Source organism: Oryctolagus cuniculus, chromosome 14, assembly GCF_051225735.1.
Source record: "Oryctolagus cuniculus isolate XC-2025 breed Fujian yellow rabbit chromosome 14, ASM5122573v1, whole genome shotgun sequence".
Classification (NCBI taxonomy): domain Eukaryota; kingdom Metazoa; phylum Chordata; class Mammalia; order Lagomorpha; family Leporidae; genus Oryctolagus; species Oryctolagus cuniculus.
The window spans coordinates 21,382,056-21,399,272 of NC_142880.1; the positions used below are offsets into that span (position 1 = coordinate 21,382,056).

General features: G+C 43.7%; 1 protein-coding gene across 4 annotated transcripts in view; it reads right to left on the reverse strand.

Moving 5' to 3' along the window:
* CHD1 (chromodomain helicase DNA binding protein 1) overlaps positions 1-16,895 on the reverse strand; it is a 71,293-nt gene extending 54,398 nt beyond the window's left edge. For 2 of the 4 annotated variants that reach the window (XM_051853606.3, XM_051853604.3), the window contains exons 1-2: positions 16,499-16,895; positions 14,280-14,476 (exon numbers count right to left, since the gene is read on the reverse strand). In XM_051853606.3, the coding sequence (XP_051709566.1) occupies positions 14,280-14,332 (53 nt within the window). In that variant the 5' untranslated portion in view covers positions 14,333-14,476; positions 16,499-16,895. Of the gene's footprint in view, positions 1-14,279; positions 14,477-15,094; positions 15,388-16,498 lie in introns of those variants that run through there. The other 2 variants (XM_089313062.1, XM_051853605.3) reach the window with 1 other exon arrangement.
* Between the last annotated feature and the right edge of the window lie 322 nt (positions 16,896-17,217).

Sequence of the window (17,217 nt, forward strand, 5' to 3'; positions counted from 1 at the left end):
ACATATGAAATTTGTATTTATAAAAGCTTTCTTAAAAAAAAACCTTGGAATGCTTAAAGTATGAATAGGCATAACAATGATTTTAAAATCTAGTTTAAGAATTATTTTCTTCAGAGAAACAGTAAACAATAAAACTGTCTTCAAAAAGCTTATGTTATCAAGATTGTTGTACCACCTGTCTACCCTTTTGTCACAAGTGTGAGGTTCAAGAGCAGCATAGTATCTTCAATTTAAAACAAGACACAAATGAAAAAAACTGTTGTAGTCTATTTGAATCCCTTGAAACAAATTTTAGCATCAATGTCAGAAAAGACATTATTTCTAACACATGAAAATTTTATTTCTCCTTCAACCCACCAAGTAATAGAAAACTCTTATTTATTTAATAAACTTTGAGAATTATTTGTTGGGCCCTTAACTTTAATACAAGCATCTGACAACTGATCCAGGTAAATGGGGAGCACTAAAGATACAACCAAGTCTGGTAAGTAATTGGAGAACATTAAGAAGTGCTGTTAAGTTTATTCTTCAAGAAAGAGTTATGCAGAGATGTACATCCTTAATTGCTTAGAAATTTCATCAGAATATTACTTATTTTTCAGGGTACCTGATAGTATCTTCTCCATGGGCTTTCACTCAATACTTGCAAAGCAGATGGATGAATAACTGAATTTTGTAAACTCTTTCATAGCACTATATTCATTTTCCTTTTTTTGAAGATTTATTTGAAAGGTAGTTATGGAAAGAGAGACAGAGATAAGTATCTTGCATCCTCTAGAACACTCCCCAAATGGCTGCAACAGCAGGGAATAGGCCAAGCCGAAGCCAAGAGTCAAGAGCTTCATCCAAGTCTCCCACGTGGGTGCAGGGACTGGCCATCTGCTGCTGCTTTTCCCAGGCCATCAGCAGGGAGCTGGATTGGAAGTGGAGCAGCCAGGACTTGAACCACCACCCAGATGGGATGACAGCATTACAGACAGAGGCTTAACCTTCCCGATAAGCCACAATGCCCGCCCCAGCCCTTTATTCATTGTTTAAATATTTATTCTTACCTGTTTGAAAGGCACAGTTAAAGAGTGGATGAGGAGCCAGCGCTGTAGCACAGTGGGTAAAGCTACTGCCTGCAGTGCTGGCATCCCATATGGATGCTGGTTCAAATCCCAGCTGCTCCACTTCCGACCCAGCTCTCTGCTATGGCCTGGGAAAGCAGAAGATGGCCCAAGTCCTTGGGCTCCTGCACCTGCATGGGAGACCCAGAAAAAGCTCCTGGCTCTTGGCTTCTGATCAGCCCAATTCCTCAGCTGAAGCCATCTGGGGAGTGAACCTGCAGATAGAAGCCCTCTCTCTCTCCCTCTGCCTCTCTCTAGTTGATTTTCAGATAAATAACTCTTAAAAAAAAAAAAAAAAAAGAGTGAATGAGAGGCAGAGCAACCTTTAAACTTTAGGTTCACTCCCTAAATGCGTACAACAGCCAGGATTGGGCCAGATCAAAGCCAAGACTGGAACTCAACTGGGTCTCCCAGGTAGGTGGGAGGGATTCAAATACTTAAGCCATCAACTGGCAGCTCCAAGGATATGCATTAGCAGGAAGCAGGAAGAAAAGCAAAGCATCCAGGACTCCAACTCAGCACTCTGATATGAGATGTGAGCATCCCAAGTGACACCTTAATGTATTTTCTATCACGGGCATCCCAGTAGATCTGCATTCTTATTATAATATAAACTTTACTTAGTCTTCCTAGGTTAAGAGCTAGTCAAAATTGCTTGTTAACAAATCAAAATTCTTAAATAAATGTAGAAATTCCCCCCCCCCCCTTTTTTTTTGACAGGCAGAGTGGACAGTGAGAGAGAGAGAAAGGTCTTCCTTTTGCCATTGGTTCACCCTCCAATGGCCGCCGCAGCCGGCGCGCTGCAGCCGGCACACCGCGCTGATCCGATGGCAGGAGCCAGGCACCCATCCTGGTCTCCCATGGGGTGCAGGGCCCAAGCATTTGGGCCATCCTCCACTGCACTCCCTGGCCACAGCAGAGAGCTGGCCTGGAAGAGGGGCAACCGGGACAGAATCCGGTGCCCCAACCGGGACTAGAACCCGGTGTGCCGGCGCCGCAAGGTGGAGGATTAGCCTATTGATCTGCGGCGCCGGCCAGAAATTTTTCCTTTCGCATTTATTTAGGAAGAGGTCCTGGTAGAGGCCTAGGTTACTCTCATAGCATAGGTTTATTATTATAATGTGTTTACCTTCCGTATTAGAAAATATAAAGGGGGCCTGGCATTGTGGCATAGGTCTCCCACATGTGTACCAGCTCAAGTCCCAGCTGCTCCACTTCCAATCCATCTCCTTGGTAACAGTCTAGGAAGGTAGACTTGGTCCCCTGCTACTCATGTGGGGAGCCCAGCTAAAGCTCCCAGATCCTAGCTTCAGCCTAGCCCAATCCCAGCCATTATGGTCATCTGGGGAATGAACTAATGGATGGAAGATCTCTTTCCCTCTCCTTAACTCTGTCTTTCAAATAAATGAATAAATCATAAACAAATAAATGATTTTTAAAAAAGTTTTAAGTATTTTATTGAATTATTCTATTGTAGGCTATTTTATTTACTGTTACGCAATGATCACAACATTCATGGTATGTTTCCTTTCATGTAAGAGATGGGCAAGCTTTTATCCTAGCATATCACATGGGAGTACCAGGATTCCATACCCTGAAATGTTAAGAGGAGGTTCGGTTGTTAAGTGCTCACTCACTCTCCCGCCAAGAAGGGCCTAACTAGATGTGGCTCTCTGAATCTGGTTTTCCCAGCTTCCAGAATCAGGGTCAAATAAATTCCAATTGCTTATAAATTTACCCAGTTTGTGGTTATTCTATTATACCAACAGAAAATAGACTAAGACACAATCCAAATTAAAGCCTTTCAATCTTATTTTTATATAAATTTCAAATATAAATAGAACAATATAACTACTGTGTAACTACCTCGCAGCTTTACAATTACCAGCTTGTATCTTACTTCAAATAATCCAGACTCCCCTCACATACATTCAGTCTCAGGCATCTTAAAATTTAATCGATGTATACTTTAATAATCCTCATGTGAAAAGATAAAAATTATTTGTTCACTTTATCTTAATTTAAAATATCATTATAATAGTTTCAAAATAATACCATTACTATAAATAGTACAATTACTAAAAGACAAGACTTCCACAATTCCTTTAGACCTCAAGAATCCTTGCTTCCAGTAGTCAAATTACTACTGTTAAGTCAGCTGAAATCATTTATTTCTGTGCAGCCACCAATTTGGTATAGTCATTTGCTTTTGATTCATTTTCACTTAATGTTTAATGCTGCTTTATTATTACAAGGATCCAACTTCAGAGCTGTAAGGTAAGTTATGGTCAAAGTCCAGCATCCATCTCCATCTCCTTTTTACTGTCTTCTCTCCTGGACAGTCACCATTTTGAAACCTTTAAACTTAAAAAACTTAAAAACCTTTATGTACATTACCATCTTCAAATCAAGTGTTTTAATGAGAAAAGGAAGTAATGGTTATTATTACTAGCCAGAGAGATGTACCAGACCTTACGGTTCTCATCTAATTGTTTTTCATATTATATACAAATTGGGGCTCAGAGAAGGAAGGCTAAGGGAAAAAAATAAACCCCCAACCCAGGAATAACAAGTGTACAAATACATCTGGAGAACTGAAACAGAAGAACGAAAGCCACCTGTTTCTTAGGATAACAGAATTTATTTTTAAAAAATTCCTTAATAATTGTGGTAGGAAAACTTTTTACTTGCTGACTTTGTACTTCCTCACCCACCACTTCGTTGTCCTCTAGTGTTAGGTAACTGTCCCCTGCAGTTTGGCTGGCACATGCACACTTAGCTAAAAATTAAAGACTTCCAGCTTCAGCTAGGCATAGCCAGGGGAACAGGAGTTGGCCAATGAGATATGACTAGAAATACCGTGATTGACAGATCACAGCCTTAAAATGAAGTTTCTTGCCTTATATTCTCTTCTCCACCTCTTTCCGGCCTGCTCAAAATGGCAACCACTGGATACGTCAAGAATAGCAAGCTTCACTGGTTAGACTCGGATGCTCTACTTCTGGTCCAGCTCCCTGCTAACATGCCGGGGAAAGCAGAGGAAAATGGCCCAAGAAGCTTGGGCCCTTGCACCTACAGGAGAGATCTGGGGGAAGTTCCTGACTCCTGGCTTTGGCCTGGTCCAGCTCTGGCCATTGTGGACACTTTTGGGAGTGAACCAGCAGATGGAAGCTCAATCTCTCTCTCTTTTTCTCATTCTCTGTGTTAACTCTGATTTTCAAATAAATCTTAAAAAAAAAAAAAAAAAGCAAACCTGGAGGTGGCGCGTTGTGGTACAGCAAGTGAAGCTGCCTCATGCAATGTTGGCCTCCCACATCAGAGCACCTGTTTAAGTTCCAGTTGCTCCAATTCCAATTCAACTCCTTGCTAATGCACCTGGGAAAGCAGTAGCAGATGGTCCTCCAAGTACCTGGACCCCTGCCACCCAACATGGTAGCCTCACTTGGGAGTTCTTGGCTTCAGCCTGACCCAGCTCTGACCACTGGGGTCACTGGGGGAGTGAACCAGCAGATGGAAGATATTTTTCTGTCACTCTTTCAAATACATAAAATAAATCTTTAAAAAAAGTTTAAAAAAGAGTAACAAACCTGTTCCTCAAACCTGCCAGGGTACCTGAATAACCTCAAAGAGCAGAGCTCACTTACAAAGGAGTGAAAAATAAATAACTACTTAAGCTACTGTGTTTTAGGGGCAACAAAATCGTGTTTTAACTGGTTCTGTCATGAGTACAATATACTGTTTGTACAATAAATATTTTTGAAAAAACAAGCTTTATATATATGTATATATATTACTGGAATGCTCTCATCTTCTCAAGTGGTAAATATTAAGGTTTTCTACAGAAGAAAAAATGTCATGGGGGGGGGGGAAGAAAACTGTATCAGCAAGATAGCAATGTTTCCATTCCTGAGGAACTGGAGGTGGGGGAAATAAAATCAGGGCAAGGCTTTCTGGAGTGATTTTAGGGTTCTGAATCTGGAATGGAACATTCCACATACTTTTCTACTTTTCTCCTCCCTGGTCAATGTTTCCTCTTCAAAGCAAATGACAGAGGCCGGTGCTATGACGCAGCGGGTTAAAGCCCAGGCATGCTACATCAGCGCACCACGTAGGCACTGGTTCAAGTCCTATCTCTTCCACTTCCGATAGAGCTTCCTGCTAATATGCCTGAGAAAGCAGAAGAGGATGGCCCAAGTCCTTGGGCCCCTGCACCCACGTGGGAGACATAGATGAAGCCCCTGGCTCCTGGCTCTGGATCAGCTCAGCTCCAGCCATTGCAGCCATTTGGGGAGTTAACCAGTGGATGGAAGACCTCTTTCTGTCTCTCAAATAAATAAATATCTTAAAAAAAAAAAAAAAGCAACTGACAAAACTTCCCACTCTTTAAGAGTATCTGTCCTTCACATAGTCACCCTGGATTTCCCTCCTAACAGCTCATGGTTCCAACTCATGTCCCACAATATTTTTCTCATGTTACTAATATTTCTTTCTCAACATTATAACTATTTCCATGCATGCACTGTACCTCCTAACTAGATCCCAGAATTAAGTTGGGACTTTTATTTTTATATGCCATTCTCAATTTTCTCATGTCTGCAGAAAACAATGTGAAATGTAGTAGGTAACAAGTTATTACTATCATTAAAGGCAAGAAAAAACTGAATTAGTGGACAAAGGAAAGCAATCTTTCAAGCATTTGGGGCCATGGCTGAAACTACATTGCATCATAATACAACATTTACACACACGTATATAAAACAGAAATTTGATGAAACAGTATTAGTTACAACCAAAGGTTTCAGAAAAAAAAATTTTAGTGCAAGTCCTCTCAAACTTCCATGTACACATGGATTACCTGGAGATCTGGTTTATAATGCAGGTTCTGACCCAGAAGGACCTAAGCTTTTGCTGTTCTTTAAATTGTTTTCATTTTTCTTTTATTTGAAAGGAAGAAACAGACATACTCAGAAACTAACTTCCATCTGTTGGTTCACTTTGCAAATAATGGCAACAGTCTGGGCTGAGCCAGGATGAAGCCAACAGCCTAGAACTCAATCCAGCTGTCCCACATGGGTGGCAGAGACCCAACCACTTGAGTCATTATCTGCACATCAGCAGAAAGCTTGAACTGGAAGTGGAACCTGGACTCCAACCAAAGCACTTGGATAAAGGATACAGGCACCCAAAGTAGAGTCTTAACTACTGTGATGAACACCTGTTTCAGAAAATATGAAAAATAGTTTCCCACTGGCATGACTCTGAAAAAAAGCAGCATCACTGATTTTTTAGGCCTTGCCTAGCAAAAACATCAGTTCCTTTGAACATTTTTAACTACTAACCCAAGACAAAACTGTATTATAAAGTAAAATATGATTAAATCATATAAGGTGTCTGACTGAAGAAATCAAAATAAAACTGCTACAACAAATGCTTGGAAGGGCAACTTTTAATACAACTAACTTCAAAGATGACTGTTTGGATCAGTCATATTGAATCTGATGTATACTTAAAATATTCTCTAGTAGGGGTTAAGGGAACGAACTAATGAAGAATACAAGTTTGCATAATACAAATATATATTTCAGTATCAATGACACAATAAAAAAACTTATTCTTTTACAACAACTAGGCAAAACTTAATGACATTTTTCCCCATTATTACATATAATACCAAAAACTAACACACATGTAGGAATTACATGTTTCAAAATAATCAAGTGGGAAAGCTAATACATAGTAGAGTCAAGAGATTAAAATAGTTTGGCCATAGGGCCAGCATTGCAGCATGGCAGGTAAAGCTGTCACCTGCAACACTGGCATCCCATACTGACGTCAGTGCACGTCCCGTCCCAGATGGTCCATTTCAATCTAACTCTCTGGTAATGGCCTGGGAAAAGCAGCACAGCATGGCCCAAGAGTTTGGGCCTCTGCTACCCTTGTGGGAGACCACATGGCTCCTGGCTTTGGCTTGGCCCTATCTTGGCCACTGTGGCCATCTGGGGAATGAACTAGTGGATGGAAGATGTCTGTCTCTGCCCCCTCCACACACACCATACTCTTTCAAAGAGATACACATTAAAAGAAAATACATTGGCCATAAGATAAAATAAACCAAGGATATATGACACGCACAGAGTTCATCTTCTACTATCCATATTTTTGTTTATATTTCAATCTATCTATAGTAAAGCTTAAACTAATATAAATAACGCATACATTCAGAAGTTTTATCTTTGGCCCAGTGTTATGGCACAGCAGGTAGCTGCTGCCTGCAGAGCAGGCATCCCATATGGGCACCAGTTCAACTCCTGGTTCCTCTACTTACAACTCAACTCCCAACTAATGTGCCTGGGAAGGTAGTGGAAGATGGCCCAAGTTCTTGGGACCCTGCACCTACATGGGAGACCAGGATGAAGCCCCTGGCTTCAGTCTGACTCAGTACTAGCTGTTGCAACCATTTTGGGAGTGAACCAGTAGATGGGAGCTCTCTCTCTGTAACTCTGCCTTTCAATTACAAAAAAAAAAATAAATAAAAAAAATAAAAAAAAAAGTTCAATCATAAAGAGATCATAATTTCTAAATTACCTTAATGAAGACTGCCACAAGAAGTAAAACCCCCAGCACTATATAAACAAAATTATTTGTAATTTGCTATTATTCACTGCAGTTTGCAAATACTCATGGGAATGTGGTGCATCTAGGAACAAGCTCCATCTACTGTGAATCATTTGAGCAAAAAAAGTGAAATAAATAATGTAGTATTCACTAAAATAAGCCACTGCATACTAGGTGTATCCTTTAGTATAAAAGATGCTAGAAATGCAATAGAAAATTGTTTATACTGTTAGTACCCCATACACAGCTAATTGTAATCCTTATAATTATTTCATATCAAACTTCTTCCTTCTATGAACGTAATTTGGACAATAAAAACAGTATTGTAAGAGTTCCATTAAATAACAATAATCCATTTACCTCAAGCAAACAAACCAAAAAAAAAAATCCTTGTGAAGATTAGAGATAATGGCCAGTGCCACAGCTCACTTGGCTAATCCTCCACCTGCGGCGCCGGCAAACGGGTTCTAGTCCCAGTCGGGGCGCTGGATTCTGTCCCGGTCTCTCCTCATCCTTTCCAGCTCTCTGCTGTGGCCTGGGAGTGCAGTGGAGGATGGCCCAAGTGCTTGGCCACTGCACCCGCTTGGGAGACCAGGAGAAGCACCTGGCTCCTGGCTTTGGATCAGTGAGGTGCGCCAGCCACAGCAGCCATTGGGGGGTGAACCAATGGAAAAAAGGAAGACCTTCCTCTCTGTCTCTCTCTCTCACTGTCCACTCTGTCAAAAAAAAAAGACTAGAGATAATTTAAACTAATGTCACCTTTTTTCCATTGGCTGCACGCCTTTACATAAAACCTAGATCACAGCATTTATTGTCTTCTACTAACAACATTTCCTGTAGTATAAAAGTAAAATGTCTCTGTTTTTGCCTAGGCCTAACAAAATGTATCACCATCATAAAAGCCATATTACCAAGATACTTTTAAAAAACCTTAAGCAAAAATCCTTCATTCTAATATTGCACTTGTTAGAAGGTCACATCATTATGTTCAAACTTCTTTCCCACATTTACACTAGCATAGATTTTGCATCTCTATACATCTACCATGTCTACTGGATACTGCATTGTTTTTGCAAAGGCCTATCTCTTGATTAAAAGCTCAAGAGAAGAGCTGGTGTTGTTAGCGTAGTGGGTTAAGCCTCCCCCTGTGACACAAGCATCCCACATGGGCGCCGGCTAGAGTCCTGGCTGCTCCACTTCAGATCCAGCTCCCTGCAAGTATACCTGGGAAAGCAGTAGAAGATGGCCCCAGTTTTTTGAGGCCCTGCCACCAATACAGGAGGCGTAGAAGAGGCTCCTGGCTTTTGCCTAGCCCATGCCCTGGCCATTGCAGGCATCTAGGAAGTGAACCAGCAGATGAAGATGTCTCTTGGCACATGTGCTCTCTAACTCTGCCTTTCAAATAAATAAATTTAAAAAAAAGCTTGAGAAGAAACTCAAATTATAGAAATCCATGATTATCTAGCACATAGTAGATGCTCAATCATCTAAATTAAGCAAGTATCTGAGACACACAACAACAGTTGAATGGGGAAAGTTTTCAGCTACCAGGAGTTGTTTGCATTGAGAAAAGAGTGCCCCTCTTCTTGTGCCTTATGCTTCAGCTCTGAAAGACTTGGCAGATACTGAATTCAAGAAGCCAGTACTGGGGCCAGCGCTGTGGCTTAGCAAGGAAAGCTGCCACCTGCAGTTCTGGCATCCCATATGGGCACCGGTTCAAGTTACGGCTGCTCCACTTTTGATCCAGCTCTCTGCTATGGCCAGGCAAGGCAGTAGAAGATGGCCCCAGTCCTGGGCCCTGCACCCACACGGGAAACCTAGAAGAAGCTCCTGGCTCCAGGTGGGCAAAGCTCCAGCCGTTGTAGCCAAGAAGACCTCTCTCTCTCTCTCTCTGCCTCTCCTTCTCTCACTTTCAAATAAATAAATAAATCTAAAAAAAAAAAAAAAAACAATTTTGGTAACAGGAAGTCTTCCTGGTATGTGTATACATGAATGAAATACTTCTCTAAACAGTGCACTATCTATTTCTAAATGGAGAAGACCATCGAAACACATCATCGCTATTTCCCCCTGCTATGTAAGAATTATTCAAGAACACTACTAGGAACTAAGGTGATTCAAATCAATTTTTATATGGACACAAACTTATACTATTGGAAATTTAATTTACATGCAAGCAAGCCTGTAACAGTTATCCAAAAATGAGCATAATGTGATGATGGATTACTTATCCTTACCAAAAAATCCATTTCTGGAGTAAATAATTACTTAAGATAATTTTAAAATAAAAAAAAAAAAAAAAAACCTTTAACTAGGTTTTGAAACGTCTGGCTGCAAATAACAACACATATCCACACAGCTGGGAACTGATGTTTTGAAATCTTCCATTATTATCTTTAGAAAGCTTAACTTCAGTTACATAAAACTTTGTGTTGAGTTGAAGCTGTTGTACAGGTGCATCCTGGCCCACATTTCTTAGCAAATAAGTTTCAATTCTGTCAGTTACAGAATTTCCAGAGAGACCCATTTTCCTGTGTATTCTTCCTTTCAGCCAAGACAGCTCTTCACAAAGAATGGAAGAAAAAACTTTTTTTAGTAGAAAGCTAAATGTGCCAACCCAAAATGTCAAATGACATTGTTTAATTCTATTTCATGCCCATAATCTTCCACAAAAGTTAAAGAAAATTTTGCAGCAAAACACATTTTAAAATTCTAGCTAATAAAACTAAGTAAAAATTTTACTTATAAAAACTATTAAAACTCATGGACAATGCTTGCCATAGCAGATAAAGCCACTGCCTATAGTGCTGGCATCACATATGGGCATCAGTTCCAGTCCCAGCTGCTCCAATTCCAAACCAGCTCCCTGCTTATGGCCTGGGAAAGCAGTAGAGGATGGCCCCAGTGCTTGGGCCCCTACACCATGTAGGAGACCTGGAAGAAGCTCCAGGCTCCTGGCTTCGGATTGGCCCAGCTCTGACCATTTGGGGAGTAAACCAGCAGATGGAAGACTTCTCTCTCTGCCTCTTGTAACTCTGCTTTTCAAATAAATCTATTAAAGAAAATATTAATTACATTAGCTCGGCCGGCGCCGCAGCTCACTAGGCTAATCCTCCGCCTTGCGGCGCCAGCACACAGGCTTCTAGTCCCAGTCAGGGCGCCGGATTCTTTCCCGGTTGCCCCTCTTCCAGGCCAGCTCTCTGCTGTGGCCAGGGAGTGCAGTGGAGGATGGCCCAAGTGCTTGGGCCCTGCACCCCATGGGAGACCAGGATAAGTACCTGGCTCCTGCCATCGGATCAGCACGGTGCGCCGGCTGCGGCGACCATTGGAGGGTGAACCAACGGCAAAAGGAAGACCTTTCTCTCTTTCTCTCTCACTGTCCACTGCCTGTTTAAAAAAAAAAAAAAAAAAAAAAAAAAAGAAAGAACATTAGCTCCTTGCTTCCACCTAACCCAGCCCAGGCTGTCACAGACATTTGGGGCGTGAACCAGTGGATGGAAGATCTCTGTCTCTCCTTCCCTCTTCCTGTACCTCTGCCTTTCAAATAATGAATTAAAAAAAAAGTTATATTCTTAAAGGCCAGGGTTGTGGCATTAGTGGGTTAAGCCACAGTCTTTGATGCAGGCATCCCACGTGGACACTGGTTCCAGTCTCAGCCACTTTACTTCTGATTCAGATCCCTGCTAATGGCCTGAGAAAAGCAGAAGACGGCCAAGTGTCTGGACCCCTGCCGCCCATTTCAGAGATGTGGAAGAAGCTCCTAGCTTCAGTCTGGCCCAGTCCTGACTGTTACGGCCATCTGGTGAGTGAACCAGTGGATGGAAGATCTCTCTTTCAAATAATTAATTAAAAAACATATCAATGTATATCAACTTTAAACGCCGGGCATATTTTTCATCTCATTTTATTAATATTCAATTAATATTCAGATGTGGTACTTCTGCTTTCTGTAAGAAAATCTCTTCATCATGGGGCCAACGCGGTGGCGCAGTGGGTTAAAAGCCTAAAGCACCAGCATCTCATAAGGGCACCAGTCCTAGACCTGGTCACTCCTATTCCGATCCAGCTCTGCTATGGCCTGCAACAGAAGTAGAAGATGGCCCAATTCCTTGGGCCCCTGCACCCATGTGGGAGACCCAGAAGCTCCTGGCTTCGTATCGGCACAGGTCCAGCATTGCAGCCATCTGGGGAGTGAACCAGTGGATGGAAGACCTCTCTCTGTAACTCTTTCAAATAAATAAATCTTTAAAAAAAAAAAAAAAAATCTTTATCTGTAAAACTCACCTCCTCAGTCTTTCAACAAGCAAATCTCCCCATGTTGTACAGTTTCTGAGGAAAGCTTTTGGAGGAGTGGGAACTAAGTGTTAAAGACAACAGAGCAAAAGGATAGCAAAACAATAGTAAGGCAGAAAAGGAGCAGGTCTGTCTAACTCTGAAGTTGCAAAAACCACACTTCTATGAATCACAAACATGCACAGACTCAAAGATTCAAAATAATGAGCAAACTATGTTGTAATCCTTTCAAATAAGTCTGCATTGTAGAAGATTCTTTAAGGTAAATTTGATTTCATGGTTTTTTGTTTTGTTTTCCACCTATGCCATTAAGTTGGACTTACTACTTCTCCATTTAGAAATGGCAGCAAAACATGTAAAAGATTAGAACAGTTAGCTGGTCAGAATATCCTAGCGCATGCTATCACCATACTCAACTAACTTTGGCTCCTCTGTTTTCCCCAGATATTTCTGCCTGTAAACTCTTTTACTGCTATTGAGCAGAAGATGTGGATGACGTGACTTTTACCAGAGATTCGAATCAAAGCAGAAATTCAAGTCTTCCAGACTAACCCCAACCGTGGTGATCCTCGTCAAACCCTGCTGTCTGAAACTTTACTGTTAACTGGTAGGATGAACCCCCAAAATCACTTCAACCATTCAACCCATTTACAGCCAAGAAAATCTGGAGAACTGGTTAATGCAGGGATGGTATCAACTCAGACATATACTTGTTCAAATAAATAATGCTGCTTTCCTTTATGTTCCTCATTTTATTCTCAGTGATGTTCTTGTTATCAGTGTGCCTGTGAAAGCTGGCAAACCAAAGTTTACCTGGCACAATCAGAGAATTCCAAGTCTCAGAGCAAATACATATGCAATAGCTTAATCTTCTATACAGCATTTTTTTCTTAAACTATCCTGTCAAAACTTTGCTGCTTCTTGTCCATCCCATTTCATCACTGCAATCAATGTTTTAGTTATACAGTATTCTATCTTAATAAAATATGATGTTGATCATAAGCAAATACTGAGTACTTATTATAAAACATGCATTATTGAATTAGTTCACTTAATCCTCAATTTTAAGATACCAAGTAAAACCCCCAACTTACAAGGGCTAAAATTAGAGCCTCAGAAAGTAATACGCCTCAATTCCTTCAGCTAATAAGTACAACAGGGACAAATAAGCATTCTGATGCCATGTCTATGTTTGGATTTCCAAACAAACGCATGGATTCTATTATTAATCCGCAAATAACTCAAAATGTGGGTGGCTATTGAGGAATTTTAAAAAGATCTTGCATTGAAGCAGTTTGTCATACACAAAAATGACTTAATAAAGCTAATTCCTGGACTGGGGACTTAGCCTAGTGGTTGAGATGCTCACATACCCATCAGAGTGCCTGGCCCAACTCTGGCTCCTGTCTTCAGCTTCCTGCTTAATGCAGACCCTGGGGAGGTTTTTAATTGGGTTCCTGCCACCCACAACGGACACCCAAACTGCATTCCCAACTCCTAGATTTGGTCCTGCCTCAACCACTGGTTTTGTGGGTATCTGAGAAGTAAACAAGTGGATGGAAGATACCTCTCCCTCTCTCCGACTCTCAAAAAAATAAAAACTTCAAAGATATCTATGTGTATAACAGATAAAGTCACATACCAATTCCTACAAAACTGTATCTTCTTTGAAAAGATATGGACCAAGAACTCCCAACTCGAAAGAGAGCTCCAATATTAAAACAAAACTAAAAGGGCTGCACTGCAACAATACTTTTCACAAATATCCAGATCAGTATTATCGAAACCTTTCTGCGGTGATACATGTTTTCCATCTGTGTTGTCCAATACAATATACAATACACAGTAGCCACTACAGAGCCCAGTGTAACTGAGTCACTGAATTTTGAGTATTTTGTAATTTAAGCAGCCACATGTGGTTCATGGCTATCACATGGACACCCTGGTGTAGAAGACAAAGTGCCAGTAATTCTGACTGCCTTTATTTAGAGATTTTGCTAACAGTCCAATCAATTTTCATGTCTCTCTTTTGACTTGTCCCAGCTTCAATCATTAATTCAACCGATATAAACCCCCAAATAGCTGTACATAAACCCAAACTTAGTATTTTTAAGTTCTTCTCTGTGTTTCTGAATGGAAACAATAATTGAAATATATATCATCAACAAAGCTGCACAGACTTTTACTACAGCCAAGAGGATGAATTAAGAAAAAAAAGTCAACCAAGTTTTCAAAGTAAACATCTGACAACAAAATACTTACCTTGACTCAGCACTACTGTTTCTAACACTTTCTTCATCGCTGTGTCCATTCATTGTAAATAACAAGAAGTTTTAAATTAAATATAAATCTTCCCAGTTTAAAAGATGAATATAAATACTGACTCCTCTGAATATCAAAAATTCGAAGATGAATTTTCTTCAGTATTCACAGGTTTCCTGGAACCCTCTTCGATTCACCTAAAGAAAAGACATTAACAAAGTAAGAAAATTTCCTGTCAAAGAACATATAAACTGTATTTAGAACTTGCACAAATGTACCTAGGCAAAGTAAGACTAGAGGTGGTAAAGGAAGCGGTGGAACCTTTCCTTAACTACATTCCCAATTACTCACCAGAACTCAGAATACAACTGCTAATACATTTTGACAAGAAAAAATGTAAAATGTATTTAGAGTGACAAAACTTTTAAAGACCAAGTGCAACTGCAATATTTATACAGATTACTACAGCAAAGTGGCACAGTTGGACATACAATATATCCATCCCAAGTGTAAAACACCAGAATCCCATTAGATAACTGTGGGCCAAACAAATGAAGTAAGGGGGAAAAGATTCTCTTTAATCACATCCTAACGCCTAGTACCTAGAACTTCATATACTCCAGCGAGGAAAGTTTTGAAAATGCCCGTCGTATAAGAACAGAATAAAAAGTATATAATCTCAGCAAAAACGCATAGATCAAAATAAATGTGTACCTTCACAGGTAAACTGATAGTGCAGAGGTAAAATTTTTAAAATATCTATGTGGAGACTCCATGAAAAAAAATAAAACGGTAACAGAGAATCTACAGCGTACCTGTGATGTTTTTAGTAAAGGGTCTGAGGCAAAAATAAAAACCCAAGACACAGGCTTTCCACCTTCCAAGATTTCAGAACAACACTGGAGTCACCTACAAGCCATCCACGAATAAACAAAGGAGATCTCTGGCAGGGGAGGGAGAGGAAGACGCGGGGGAAAGAGACGTCAGATCCTTCCCCAGCCAGAAAGTACCCAGCCAGCCGCCCAGAGCAGAGCTGTCCTCCGACCTCCGCTAAGAGAATTCACTCCCACGAGCATTTCCAGCCCACCAAAAAAAAAAAAAAAAAAAAGAGGAGGGGGGAGGGGGCAGGAAAGAGGAGGAGGGAACCAGGCTGTTGCCGGCTCAATCGTGACAAACTCTGCATCTGGATACTGATTTTTACTTCTCCCGAAGAACGTGCAAGACACAGGTTCTCTAAAAAGTAACCATTCCACGCAAACGTTTATTCCCGATGTTAAATACCAATGCCAAGCCTGGCCAAAGAGCTTGAGCTATTAAAGTCTTCAGCAACTAAGCAAATGCCCAAACGCACTGGCTGTTTCGCCAAAGTCTTCTTGAGGAGAAAGTTGCCTCCTCTCTCCGTCCGCTTTCCCTCTCGTCCCTCAAAATGGCTTTCTCTGTGCACTCTAACTTCCTTTTCCCCCTCGCGCCCCTGCGCCAGGCGAGCCCTCTTTTCCCAGACCCTTTTCCAGGCCCTAAGTTCTGGAGCTCCCCGCGCACTCGGCTTGCCCCCGTCTCTAAGGCGGTTCAACAATAACTCCTCCCTAAGTCCCTAAAACCTCTCTCCTCGCCTCTGGCTTTTACCAGTTGCTTTGCTCCGGCGGAGTTTTTGCAGCGAGACTTCCAGGGGGTGGGGGTTTAGAAATCAACCCTCCCTGTAGCTCCACTCCAACCACCCCCCTCCCACCACCACCACCGCCGCCCGGCCCGGCGGGCACATCCATCCCGGTCCCGGAGTCTCCCTTCCCGCCTCAAACTTCCCGCAGACCCGCCCCGCGCCCTCCCAGGCTCGCCCGAGCCGCCGCCCCCTCCCCCTCCCCGCCGGTTCCCCCACGTGCTGGGAAGCCCGGGTTGCCGCAGGACCGGCGCGCACCGGCCGCCGGCCCAGCGCTCGCAGCTCGGCCGCTCTCCGCTCGCGGCCCGGCCGGCCCCACGCCCCAAGCAGCCCAGGGCCAAGGCCGCCGGGCCGCCTGGCCGCCGCGTCCAGGGCCGGCCAGGCCTGCGTTCTCGGCTCACACGCCCCCTGCGCGCCAGGCCCGGCCGCCGCCACCACAGCCGCCGCCGGCCTTCACCGAGCCGCGCCGGCCTTCGCCCGGCGGCTCTGGGCCGCCGCCCGGGCACCGCGCCGCCCCCGCCCTCCGCCCGCCACATCCTGACCCGCCGGCCGCCCCCTTTCTTACCGGCGGACGTGCCGGCGCGGAGGGCGGAGGGAGCCGGCTCCGGTCGGCAGCCTCCCCCGCGCCGGGGCCCACGGTCTCCGCCGCTCAGTCCTGGGGCTCCGGGCGGCTGGGGGTGAGCCGGAGTCCGTGAAAAGGGAGAGGGGGAAGGGGGAAGGGGAAGCCCCGGCCCCGCGGCACCCAACGCGCGATCCTCGCCGAGCGGATCCAACAATCAATTCATTATGGAAGCACCAAAGGCGAAGGCAGCCACAGCGGAAAGTAACGAGTCGTCGCCGCCGCCGCTGCCGCCGCGCGCGCTCCCGCTCCCGCCGCTTATCGGCCCCCGGCAGCCGCCATGACGCCAAACGAGCGAGCGAGCGCAACCGTCTTCGTCGTAGCCGCCGCCGCCACCGAGGTCGCCGTCGCCTCCGCCTCCCGCACGACGTAAGCACCTCGGCTCACTCCCCTTCCCCACAGGACGCGAGGCGGGCGGGAGCGCGCACGCCGGAGCCTTTCCGCGGGCGCGCGGGCGGTGTGGGCGGGACTAGGAGATGGAGTCGTGGGTGGAGCAAGAGAGCGATTGGTGCTCGGGGTTGGTGGGGGGGGCCGGAGAGCGAAGTCGCGCGCACGCGCGCTGCGGGGAGCGCGCACGCTGTGGGCGCCGAGAGCGCCGCCGGACTCTGGCCGCGGCCGTGGGCCGGCGATGCTAGGCTCAGGTGCCCGCCCTTAGCGGCCCAGCG